The sequence below is a fragment of the Notechis scutatus genome, chromosome Z, assembly GCF_049901735.1.
Source record: "Notechis scutatus isolate UNSWTSFEM ecotype Mainland chromosome Z, rNotScu1.2, whole genome shotgun sequence".
NCBI classification, from domain to species: domain Eukaryota; kingdom Metazoa; phylum Chordata; class Lepidosauria; order Squamata; family Elapidae; genus Notechis; species Notechis scutatus.
Genome location: NC_142025.1, coordinates 115,465,031 through 115,477,223, shown reverse-complemented (window position 1 = coordinate 115,477,223; position 12,193 = coordinate 115,465,031). Strand labels below are relative to the sequence as shown.

General features: G+C 34.6%; 1 protein-coding gene across 1 annotated transcript; it reads left to right on the top strand.

Annotated features, from left to right (window-relative positions):
• The first annotated feature begins 3,580 nt into the window (after positions 1-3,580).
• Positions 3,581-7,418, top strand: LOC148129156 (vomeronasal type-2 receptor 26-like). Its single transcript, XM_087947917.1, has 4 exons — positions 3,581-4,396; positions 4,751-4,978; positions 5,575-5,701; positions 6,180-7,418. The coding sequence occupies exons 1-4, from the start codon at positions 3,596-3,598 to the stop codon at positions 7,076-7,078; spliced, it is 2,055 nt and encodes a 684-aa protein (XP_087804043.1). The 5' UTR covers positions 3,581-3,595; the 3' UTR covers positions 7,079-7,418.
• Positions 7,419-12,193: the final 4,775 nt, after the last annotated feature.

The following is a 12,193-nucleotide window of genomic DNA, read 5'->3' as shown; positions in this document are numbered from 1 at the left end:
ACTTCTGTGGCCAGCAAGGCTTTCCTGAAGGCCTCTGCAGCCGATAACAGAGCTCCAGACAGATCCTGAGCTTTGGTATGAGCTCCAGAGGCCTTCAGGAAAGCCTTGCCAGCCTTGCTGGCTGCAGAAGAAATGGGCTGGCAAGGCAGGTGTCAGGATGTGTGAGGCCTGGCTACAACTGTCCAAAGATAAGTAGTAGGGAAGCTCCAGCCCCCCAGCCCCACTCTAGCTTAAATTTTATCTGTGCACTCTGGAGTGGGCGAGATCTGAATTAGGGCTTATATTGAGTGCACAGTAAAAATCAAGCTAGGACTTACTTTTAGGGTAGGTCGTATTTTCAGGGAAACAGGATAAGTATAACTCCACTCCTGAAAACACTGTACAAGGAACTGAAGTCTTGATTCTTCCTATGGGCTTTGAACATTTATGCAAGTATGTTCTGAATCAGAAACTGTAAATGCAGAAGTGGATAGGATTATGTATCTACAAATCTTTCAAAATCTTCAAAGAAATAAAAACTCAAAGCAAGCTGTAATGTGTTCTGTGACTGCATGGTCTGTCTTCTAATCCAAAAAAGGAAACACTACTCTTTGCCGGGCTATATTGGGTTTTTTATATATATTTGATTTAGGCTTAGCTTAGACATAAAACAATACAAATAAATATTTAGGGAGATGTGTATGGTTCAATACTATTGGATTTTAGTTATAAATTTATAATCAAGGATGAAAGGAACAAGAGATTAATAATAGAATAGAATGCCAACAGTTGTCCATGTCATCACAACTTTCTTCAGTAGTCAATTCTTAACATTTCAATGATTTGATTGATTGATTATGTGCCATCAAAATGTTTTCAACAAAGGAACTCCATAGATCAGTGGTCCACAACTTTTCTGGTTCCATGGACTAGCAGGGACAGCAGCTGAGGTGGCGGGGTGGGGAGAAGATAGTTCTTCAAACTTTGTTTTCTTGGCCACCAAAGAATTATCAGGAGTCTCCCCTAACAGCAAAGTTCAAAAGCATCAATACTCTTTAAAATAACAGTTTGGCTTCTGTAATGTCACAGGAAACACCATGGCAAGCATGATTTGGAACTGGAAGTTTTATCTAGTTTCCAAAGGATTTTGAAATCAAGACCAGCTAATCTGTAACAGATAGTTGACATCTGACCATTTCATCAAACATTCCTGATTTCTAGAATTAGTGCAATGTTGTAGCTTCAAACTTCCCAATTCTATTTCTCCACTATTTTCAAAACAGATTAAGCAACAGCCACTTATTATGTCACTCTAAAGAAAGAAAGTTGTTCATCACACATGTTAAGAAAACATTACCAGGTGGTTAGTGTTTCCATGCCAATTATGTCCTTTATAAATGACTGCAATCATTCTATTATTTTAGCAGACCAAAATATCAAATGTTCTGCACAGAAGGGAATAGAAATTGAGAAACAATCCATATGAATACTTCAAGAGCCACATGGAGGAAGGAAGTGGTAATGCTGACTCTGTGAGATTCATTTCCAAAAAGTTCTCTTCCTTCTGTTTTATTTGCCAGAGGTTCTCCTTGAAGATAGACTCAGACACTTTTTCCATACACAGAGAACCATAAAATCGATCCTCCTGGTATTCCAGATGCACAAAGCAGTTCCTTTGAGCTGTCCTGCAAGTGATGCCTTCCCTGTTCCACATGAGTGGTTTCAACCTGGGGACCTCATCATCGGTGGGATGATGTCTCACTTGATTTACCATTTCTGTAAAACTCCATTCAACCAACATCCTTTTCTCAACCTTTATGATTCACCAATGTAAAGATTTTCCTTTGAATCATCTGACCATGCATGCATATCAAAGAATCGTTTATATGACTGTTTGTAGAGAAAATGTAGAGTTTTTCATGTAAATGTAAGAATTCTTTGTGTTTTGAAAGTTTTCTAGTGGTGAGAGAAGAGGGAACTATCTTTGTGTTTGTTTCATTAACATTCTTGTAAGTAAAGCATATTTCATTGCATGGAAATTATCAAAAAGAAGAATGCAAAAAAAATCGGCTCTGCCACATTTCACAACACAAAAATAAAGGTGCTTTTCCAAAAAAAAACAACTGAATGTTCTTGGTTTTTTCTTTGAAACGTTTCATTCTCATCCACAAAACTTCTTGTTCTGTCTCAATTCTGGTTCAAATCTGGAGGTTTCTTGGATGAGAAGTGAAATGTTTCAAATAATAAATTAAGAAACTCCAATTGCCTTTTGGAAAATATCTTTGGGACAACCATAACCAGGATGACTGAGAATCTCCAGATATAAATATGGAAACAATTAAATCTATTGACATTTTGTTTTACTAAACAGGAAAGGAATGGTAAGATAGACTAAAGGTGTTTTAATATTTCTATTTTTGCATCCAAAGTGGCCACACACCTTAGATATTGTCTTTGGTGGAACTAAGAATTATGAGCACCCTTAAGAACTTAAACAATTCACATGAGCAAGATGTATGGGTTTAGAGAGAACCTCACCCTTAATCTATAGTTCCTAGAAAACTAAATCAACAGAGAAAACAACAAGCCACAGCTTTCTAGTTGAACACTGAACACTGAGGTTAAAATTTCAGAAATTAACACAGTATGTCTTGTAATTATTAACTTTCTGGAAAAAAATAAAAAGAATTAAATTGTGTGCAAAGCATATTTGGCCTGATTACAAAATAAGTATATTTAGCCTGATTATACAATTAATCAATACTTCAATCAGAAACAGGTTTTTCAGTAGTCAGTTATATACTGACCATCCTAAAACAATTTGCAAAATTATTATTATTTTGAAAAGATATGCTCAATCTATTTTCAGGGTAATAACCAAATTCTACCAACACATCCTTGCCTTGGTCTTTGCTGTAAAGAAGATCAATGAAGACACCCAGATCTTACCTAACATCACTCTCGGGTTCCACATCTATGACAGTTACTACAATTCAAGGATGACCTATCGCACCACCCTGGACCTGCTTTTCAAATCCCAGGAATTTGTCCCTAACTACAGATGTGATAGCCAGAAGAATCTCATGGCCATCATTGGAGGCTTAGGTTCTGATACATCATCTAATATAGCTGAAGTTGTAGGTTTCTACAAGGTTCCACAGGTCAGTATGGAGGAGATGAGCAGAAATATTCTATAGCTTGTTGTTATGACGTAATTACTGAGAATCAGGTATTAGACTTAGATTTGTATTAAGATATTCTAGACACCTTAATCATCATTTCTAAAGCTACAGTGCCAATCATACAAGTAATTATCTAGAATGATTCCATACCAGAGGGAAGATTTGAATGTAGCACACCCTGGTCCTGTTCAACCAAATGAACTATTGTAATGTGTTTGTAATAATTCATAGAAATTCCATACTATATTAATATTTTAAACAAAATAGAGGGGAAAAAATCCTTCCTTGGCTATTGTTTACAGGAAAACTAGACCCAGAAAGATCAGATCTGAGTGAACAACTGAACAGAATATTACTCTGCTTTCTTTTAGCTGACATATGGCTCAATAGCCCAAGAGGAGTTTCAGACCAGTAAGCAATCTTCACTTCATTTCATGGTCCCAAAAGAGGACCATCAATATGTTGGGATTATTCAACTGCTTCATCATTTTAGATGGACATGGATTGGGATATTTACTACAGATAACAATAATGGAGAACGTTTTTTACAGAAAATGCAGCCCATACTTTCACAAAATGGAATCTGTTCATCATTCATACAAAGGCTTTCACAACTAATCCACATAGAACACTATACAGAACTTTATCACATATTCTCAAGTATTTTCACTAATATGAGGAATAGCAATACCACCACGTTTCTTGTCTATGGAGAATCGTTGACAATTACAGGGCTCAGAGCTATCATGTTTGTAGCAGATCCTGAAAACAAGCAAACTGCATTATTTAGAAATGTGTGGATCATGACTGCACAGATTGATTTTGTGCTCTCAGGCTTTCAAATCAGTTGGGATCTCCAGATGTTCCATGGGGCTATTTCCTTCAGTGTTCATTCAAGAGCAGTTGTAGGTTTCAAGGAATTTCTTCAGACCATCAACCCTCATTCAGGCTACAAAGATGGGTTTCTGCAAGATGTTTGGGAACAATTATTTGATTGTTCACTCTCAAAATCAGAATTACAAGAAATGTCCAATAGGCAGTGCCTGGAAGAGAACAAACTGGAGGATCTTCCTGCACCTGTGTTTGAAATGGAAATGACTGGCCAAAGCTACAGTGTCTACAATGCTGTTTATACTGTGGCTCATGCTTTGCAAGCGCTACTCATATCGGGGTTCAATAAGAAAAAAACAATGATGGGTAGAAAATCTGACCTTCCACATCTGCAGCCTTGGCAGGTATTCTCTCTGCATTGGAAAATTCTTTTATTTCAATGAGAAATTTGACCTAGAATTACCGTTTTAACTTATGGTGGGAAGTCTTAATATTTTCTGCTTATAAAATCCAGTTAGGTGTGAAGATTAAGAAACTACTATATTGTTAAGTAACACAGTTGTTAAGGGAATCTGGCTTCCCCATTGACGTTGCTTGTCAGAAGATGGCAAAGGTCATAAATGTGAAAAACAGTCATTTTTTCATCCATAATAATTTTGGCCACTAAAAGAACTGTTTAAATAGAGGACTACCTGTATTATCCTTTGAACTCTCTCTCTCTCTCTCTCTCTCTCTCTCTCTTGTTCTCTTTTACATAGCTCCATCCATTTCTACATGGCATTTCTTTTAACAATTCAGCTGGAGAGAAAGTTTCCCTGAATGAAAAAGGGGAAGTAATGGGTGGATTTGATATCATCAACCTCATCACATTCCCCAATCGGTCTTTTCAAAGAGTTAGAGTCGGAATAATGGATCCGAGTTCTCCAACAGGCAAAGAATTATTCATTGATGAAGATTTGATTGTCTGGCACCCAGCTTTTAATCAGGTATGGACTAATTTGTGGACTGTATCTTGAGCCATTACGATTCCAGCTAGAGGCCTTGATCTCTTAAACTATACTGACCAAAGCTTCTTTAGAAATCTAATTTTTATGTTTATAAGAAAAAATGGCATACTTTGAACAAATGTGGCCCAAGATTAAGCATTCATGAAACTGACAAAATGATGTTGCAATGTAAAAGTCTGGTTTTTATATTTGATTGCAAGTGCCTTTAAAATCATTGGAACTGCATCATTTCCATAACATTTTCATGAATATTTATTTACTCACCTTGCCTTTTTCAAAGAGGCCCTTTTCATAGAGGCCCTTTTCATAATCATTCTAATTTCAAGAACTTTTAATGTATAATATAAATCCAGCTAGGTGATATACAGTATTCCTCTAGGAAGTAAAGGATTAATTCCCCCAATAAAAGAGAACAATTAATAACTCAGGAATGGAGGGATCCCAGGATAATGTTGAACAATCTACTCTGAGTCAGTCACTGATCAACCTTTGGTGCCAGTGACTGTCCCAGATTGGATTCTGCAAGATTAATTGATTTTTTAAATCTCCCTTTGCAAAAATCTTTTTATCATCAGGTTCTTCCAATTTCTCTGTGTAATGACCATTGCTCCCCTGGATATTGGAAGAAGGAGGCTGAAGGAAAACAATTCTGCTGCTATGACTGTGTTCCATGTCCAGAAGGGAAGATTTCAAATCAAAAGGGTAGGTTAGACATTCCAGCAAGTTCTCATTAGATACACCTAAACCAATTGTAATATACTACTTTAACATAGCAAATAGTATTGTGAGTTCTTCAAGGTGAATATTCATTTCTATACCTATGAATAACTATCTATCATTCTGAATTCACGTTTTTCCATAAGACCTAAGCTCTTATATCCACCCTTACGTATTTCCTCTCCATGTTTTGGAAAAATGGGAAAAGTCAAATGGTCTAAATTTTAATAAATTTGAAACTGCCAGAGAGAACTGTATTTCATAGAATAATTGCCCTTCCGATCGGGCTTCTTTAATGGTGGTCCCAGCTGATACAATGATGGAAAAACTGCACTTCCATAGAAACATGATCCAATATGGTAACCAATAGAAAAACTTGAGAGGGATAATGTTTGGCACCCATAAAGAATATTATTTTCAAAAATATGGAATGTATAAAAACATGCCTTGACTTTTCTTTTAGATATGGATGACTGTTTTCAATGTTCAGAAGATCATTATCCAAATAAAGAAAAGAAAGGATGTATCCTGAAACCAGTGCTATTTTTAACCTTTGAAGAAACCTTAGGAATTGGTTTAGCCTCAGCAGCTCTTTGTTTCTTCTTCTTGACATCTTGTGTACTTGGAACTTTTATTAAGCACAGGGATACTCCCATTGTCAAAGCCAACAACCGGTCCCTCACTTACACCCTACTTGTCTCTCTTCAGCTCTGCTTTCTCTCCTCTTTGTTGTTCCTCAGCCAACCTGGCAAAGTGATCTGCCTTCTCCGGCAACCTACTTTTGGAATCACCTTCTCAGTGGCCATTTCTAGTGTTCTGGCCAAAACCATCACTGTGGTTGTGGCTTTCATGGCCACTAAACCAGGATCTCAGATGAGGAAATGGGTGGGGAAAAGATTGGCTGTTTCTATTGTCCTCTCATTCTCTCTCCTACAAGTGTGTCTTTGTATTCTTTGGTTGTCAACATCTCCCCCATTCCCTGAGATGGACATGCAGTCAGAGCTCCAAGAAATGGTTTTACAGTGCAATGAGGGGTCAGCTTTCTTCTTCTACTGTGTCTTGGGCTACATGGGTATCTTGGCCATCGCCAGCTTTATTGTGGCTTTCCTTGCCCGTAAATTACCTGACAGCTTTAATGAAGCCAAGTTCATCACCTTCAGCATGTTGGCCTTTTGCAGTGTGTGGATCTCCTTCTTTCCATCCTACTTGAGCACAAAAGGAAAAGCCATGGTAGCCGTGGAGGTCTTCTCCATCTTGTCCTCCAGTGCTGCATTACTGGGATGCATATTCTTGCCAAAGTGCTACATCGTTGTTTTGAGACCTGACCTCAACCACAGGGAGCAACTCATAAAGAGGAATTAGCACATCATGTGTTCTTTCTGGCCATGGGAAATGATTAACAAAAAAGAGTAGAGAATCTGCTATTATTATATTTCATATTATTACATAATATTATCATTATTTTTATTTTAGACATCCTTATTTCTATCAAACAAGATTTTATGAAGTATTGGGATTATTATTTAAATTCATTATTTCCTATTCCAAATGAAGTGCTCATTTGCTACATTTCAGACATTCTACAAGTTTATTTAACCTAACCCTTTTTTCCTCTGCATACATCGAGCAAACAACAGTTTGAGTATCTAGCTCTTAGAAGATTTGTGATGTTTACTTTAAGGATGCCTAAAAGTTTGCAGCTTCCAGTTCATGGTTTTAATAGCTTCATTTCTTAAACCACTGTATAAATATGGGAAAAAGCTAATGAATATTTTGTAGACATGTATTTAGCACATTCTCATAGGGTATCCATTTTTGATTGTTTGGTCTTCTTTGAAATGTAAAAGATAGAAAAAAAATTTTTGTAAAGTTTTTATTTTTTACAACAAACATACAGACAAAACATAAAAACATAAAACCATATTTCAATTATATACGTACAGTGTGTTAGTTGGTTACAATCTTTTGTGCTATCCTTTTTTTTACCATTACTCACAAGTTGTATAAATTCTCACCTTGTCAATCTAACATGTGCTTATGTAGTATCAATTATTAATCATTCATTTGACTAAACTATTTCTCCATCATTGTATATGAGATATTCTAAATTTCATTATGGTTCAATCTTATACATTCATCCAATGGTTATATATTTTATATTATATTCTATATCAATCTATTAACTTTTATTGTTGAGCTTCCTAATCTATTTCTTTACCATGTCTTTTTATCTAACCATTGATAAAATAAATCCTATATCATATAAAATTGTTTATCTTCTTGTTCTCTAATTTCAAATGTCAATTTACTCATTTCGGCACAGTCCATGATTTTCTTAATAATTGCCTCCTGCATAGGTATTTTTTCATTTTTCCAGTTCTTAGCAAATACTATTCTAGCCACTGTTAAAACATTTATAATCAAATATTTCAATTCTTTGCTGTATATTTCTGGTATAATTCCCAATAAAAATATCTCAGGTGTAAAGTCTATGTGTTGTTTTATCATTTTTTCCAACCATGTGTGGATTATAGTCCAATATCTTTTTGCATCCAAGCATGTCCACCACATATGGTAATATGAACCAGGTATCTGATGACATTTCCAACATTTATCCGATTTATTCTTGAACATTCTCGCAATTCTCATCGGGGGTAAATGTCACCTGTAAAATATCTTATACAAATTTTCTTTATATGTAGTTGACGTTGTCATTTTATAATTTTGAGACCACAATTTTTGCCATTTATCTAAGTCAATCCCATATCCAAAATTTTCCCCTATGCAATCATTGTTTCTTTTACTTGTTCTTCCTCTAATTTAAACTCCAGCAAATGTCCGTAAAGTTTTTTAATTACTTTTTCATCAGTACCTGTCAAAATTTTATCTAAATCGGTCAACTTATCATAGATACCTCCTGTTTTAACATCTTTATCAAATCTAGATTGTATATGCAAATATGAAAACCAATTCATTTTTACACCTTGTTCTTCCAATGTTTGCATAGATTTAAGTTCACCCTTTTCATTCAATATCTCACCATATCTAACTGTTTGTTCCTTTTTATATATTATTGGATAGGAAAAAGCTTCAATAGTAGATAATCATAGTGGATTTTTAAAATAATATTGCTTTTTTATCTTCTCCCAGTTTAAAAACAATGCTTCTCGAATATAATGTCTTCTGAAATACCCTTGGGTTTTAGTTCCCTTATACCAGAGGAAGGCATGCCACCATAGCAGCAAGTCATGTCCTTCTAAATTCAAAAGTCTAGTATTCCTTAGTGATATCCAGTCCTTTACCCACATCAAACTCGTCGCCTGGTAATATAATTCCCAATTGGGCAAAGCAAATCCTCCTCTTATTCTTGCATCTTGTAACAGTTTAAGTTTTATTCTCGCTTTCTTCCCCTGCCAAATATATTTTAGCACTATTTTGTTTAGATCTTCAAAAAATTCTTTTCCTAGTCTGATTGGAATTGTCTGGAATAAATATAAGATTCTAGGCAATACATTCATCTTAATTGTAGATATTCTCCCAATCAATGATAACTGTAAATTTTCCCATTTTATCAGGTCTGTCGCAATGTGTTGTTTGAGTTTAAGATCATTGTCCTCCTTAAGTATGCTACATCTTGGTGTTATGTGTATCCCTAAATACTTAACCTTATTTGTGACCTGGGTCCTCAAAACTTCCTCCAATTCTTTCTTCTGTCTTGCTAACATGTTCTTTGTTAAAATCTTTGTTTTATCTTTATTTTCAAACCTGCTACTTTCCCACACTCTTTTATCTTTTCTGTCAGTTTAGGTGCTGACTCCAATGGATCCTCTAATATGAATACCAGATCATCGGCAAAAGCCTGCAATGTATACTCTTCTTTTTAAATTTTCATTCCTTTTATTTCTTTTTCTTCTCTGATGTTCCTATTCAGCACTTCCAGTGTTAACACAAACAACAGAGGCGACAGTGGACAGCCTTGTCTAGTCCCTTTTCTTATATCTATAAAGTCTGTTAACTCTCCATTTATCATAACCTTTGCAGTTTGTTTACAATATATAGTTTCTATGGCTTGAGTAAATTTTTTACCAAAGCCCGTTTGGTCCAATTGTAGCAGCATAAAATGCCAATTCACATTATCAAAAGCTTTTTGTGCATCTAAAAACATCAAAGCCATTTGCTTTTCGGGATGTGCCTCAAAGTATTCCAGTGTGTCTAAAATTATTCTCATATTGTCTTTAATTTGTCTCTTCAGCAGAAATCCATTTTGATCAGAATGAATAAAATTATTTAAGTATCTTTCTGCCAGAATTGAAGCAAAAAATTTATAATCTGAGTTTAATAGGGATATAGGTCTGTAATTTTTAACTTGCTGTGGGTCTGTGTCCTCCTTCAGTAGAAGTGTAATATATGCTTTTGACCATGTTTTGGGTATTCTCTTGCTTGTCATAAATTCATTCATAACTTCTAATAAGTGCAGATTCAATGTTTCCTAAAATGTCTTACAAAATTCCACTGGCAAACCGTCCAGACCTGGTGTTTTCCCAATATTATGCTTCTTTAAAGCTTCTGTTAATTCCATCATCGTTATGGTACTTTCTAACATTATTTCAATATCTTTGGGTATCTGGGGCAAATTTGCTTCCTGTAAGTATTGTTGAATTCTTTCTTCCTGAACATTCTCTTGATGGTACAATTTTCCATAATAATCTTGAATAATTTTTTTCTTCTCTACATTTCCATAGCATACAGGTCCTTGTTCATTTATCAATTGATGTATCCTTCTCGAATCTCTTTCCTTTCTCAATTTATATGCTAGCCATCGGCCTGGTTTATTTGCATCTTCAAAATAATTCTGCTTAGAATTTTTAATGTTTTGTGGTATTTCCTCTTTTTCCATTAGCCCCATTTTATGTTTAGTTATGTCCATTTTAATTTTAATGTTCTTTTTTTGTGGAAATTTCTGTAGTTCTTTTTCCAACCTCTTGTCGTCATCTTCCAATATTTTAAAGATTTTTTTCTGTTTTCTGTTTCTTTTCCTTGTATAGTCCATTATCAAGCCTCTTGTATAAGCCTTCATCGTGTCCCAGAGGTTCTGTAATGATGTATCCTCTTTTGTATTTTCTTTAAAGAAAAAAGTCAATTCTCTCTCAATTTTCTGTTTAAAGTCTTTTTCCTTTAATATCGTATTATTTAAAGTCCATCTAGATCTCCTTTTTTGTCCTTTCCATACAAGTGTTATTGGATTGTGATCTGCCCAGGTACTTGCTTTTATTTCTATGTCTTGTGTGTTAGTGATCAATTCTGTTGACATCCATATCATATCTATTCTGGACCACGATGCATGTCTATTTGAATAAAAAGTATATTGTTTATTTTCCGCATTTCTCTCTCTCCATGCATCTTTTAGGTTTATCTCATCTACCATTCGAAAGAAGGATTTTGGAAATGTCTTTCTAGCTCTCTTTGCTGTTTTTGTGTTTTATAATCCAATTTGTCATTTATTATTCCATTAAATCTCCCATCAGACAAATATTAGCATAGTCCAGTACAATTATTTTCTTATGTAATTTCCTGTAAAAATCTTCTTGATTATCATTTGGAGCATAGATTGTTATTCAAAGTATCTTTAGATTATCTCCACCATCAAAATCCTTCCATCATCATCTCTTTATATTTCTTTCACAGGGATTGTGTTTCTAATGTATAACACCACTCCTCTCTTTTTACACTGTGTCAACGCTGTAAATAATTTCCCTAATTTTTGTTGTTTCAATATATGGTCATGTTGTTTTTTTAATATGTACTTCTTGTAGGCAGATTATATCAAATTTTAATTTCCCATCTTATGAAATATTTTCCTTCTTTTAGTAGCTGAATTAAGTCCATTTATATTAATTGTAATTGGTTTTCTCTCATCCATTTTAGACTTTATAAGAAGGATTTGTTGCTCTAGTAGATTTTGGTTCTCATTGCTTTCTGGGTACACCACCTATGGTGCCTTCTTCTTTTTTAATTATTGCTATACATTCCTCTTGGAATTCAATTAAGGACTCTTCTTTTCTTGTATCTTCCTCCTTTCCTCTGAAGTATTCCAGATAGAATAACTCAGCTTTTTCAACTCTATCAATTCTGTGTCTTTGTTCCTGCCAGGAAAATATAGGCCTTCTGGTATCAGCCATTTGTAATTTATCCCTTTCTTAAGTAACTCTTTAGTCAAAAATAAAGATTCTCTTCTTACCTCTCTCACTCTTCTCGGTACCTGTTTCAGTACCACTATTTCTTTACCTTTGTACTTTAGTGTTTTCTCTCTTGCTGCCTGCAGTATTTGTGATTTAATTATTTTCTTAGTAAATCTGATATGAACTTCTCTTGGCAGTCTATTTCTCATCGCATATCTTGTGTAGACACGAAAAACCTATAAATATATTTTTAATAAATATATTTATTATATAATTATATATATAATTATATTATATT

Coding starts and splice junctions, on each gene's coding strand:
- LOC148129156 (XM_087947917.1), top strand. CDS start 3,596: ATGGTCCCAAAAGAGGACCATCAATATGTTGGGATTATTCAACTGCTT. Junction 4,397..4,750: donor CACATCTGCAGCCTTGGCAG/GTATTCTCTCTG, acceptor TCTTTTACATAG/CTCCATCCATTTCTACATGG. Junction 5,702..6,179: donor GAAGATTTCAAATCAAAAGG/GTAGGTTAGACA, acceptor CTTTTCTTTTAG/ATATGGATGACTGTTTTCAA.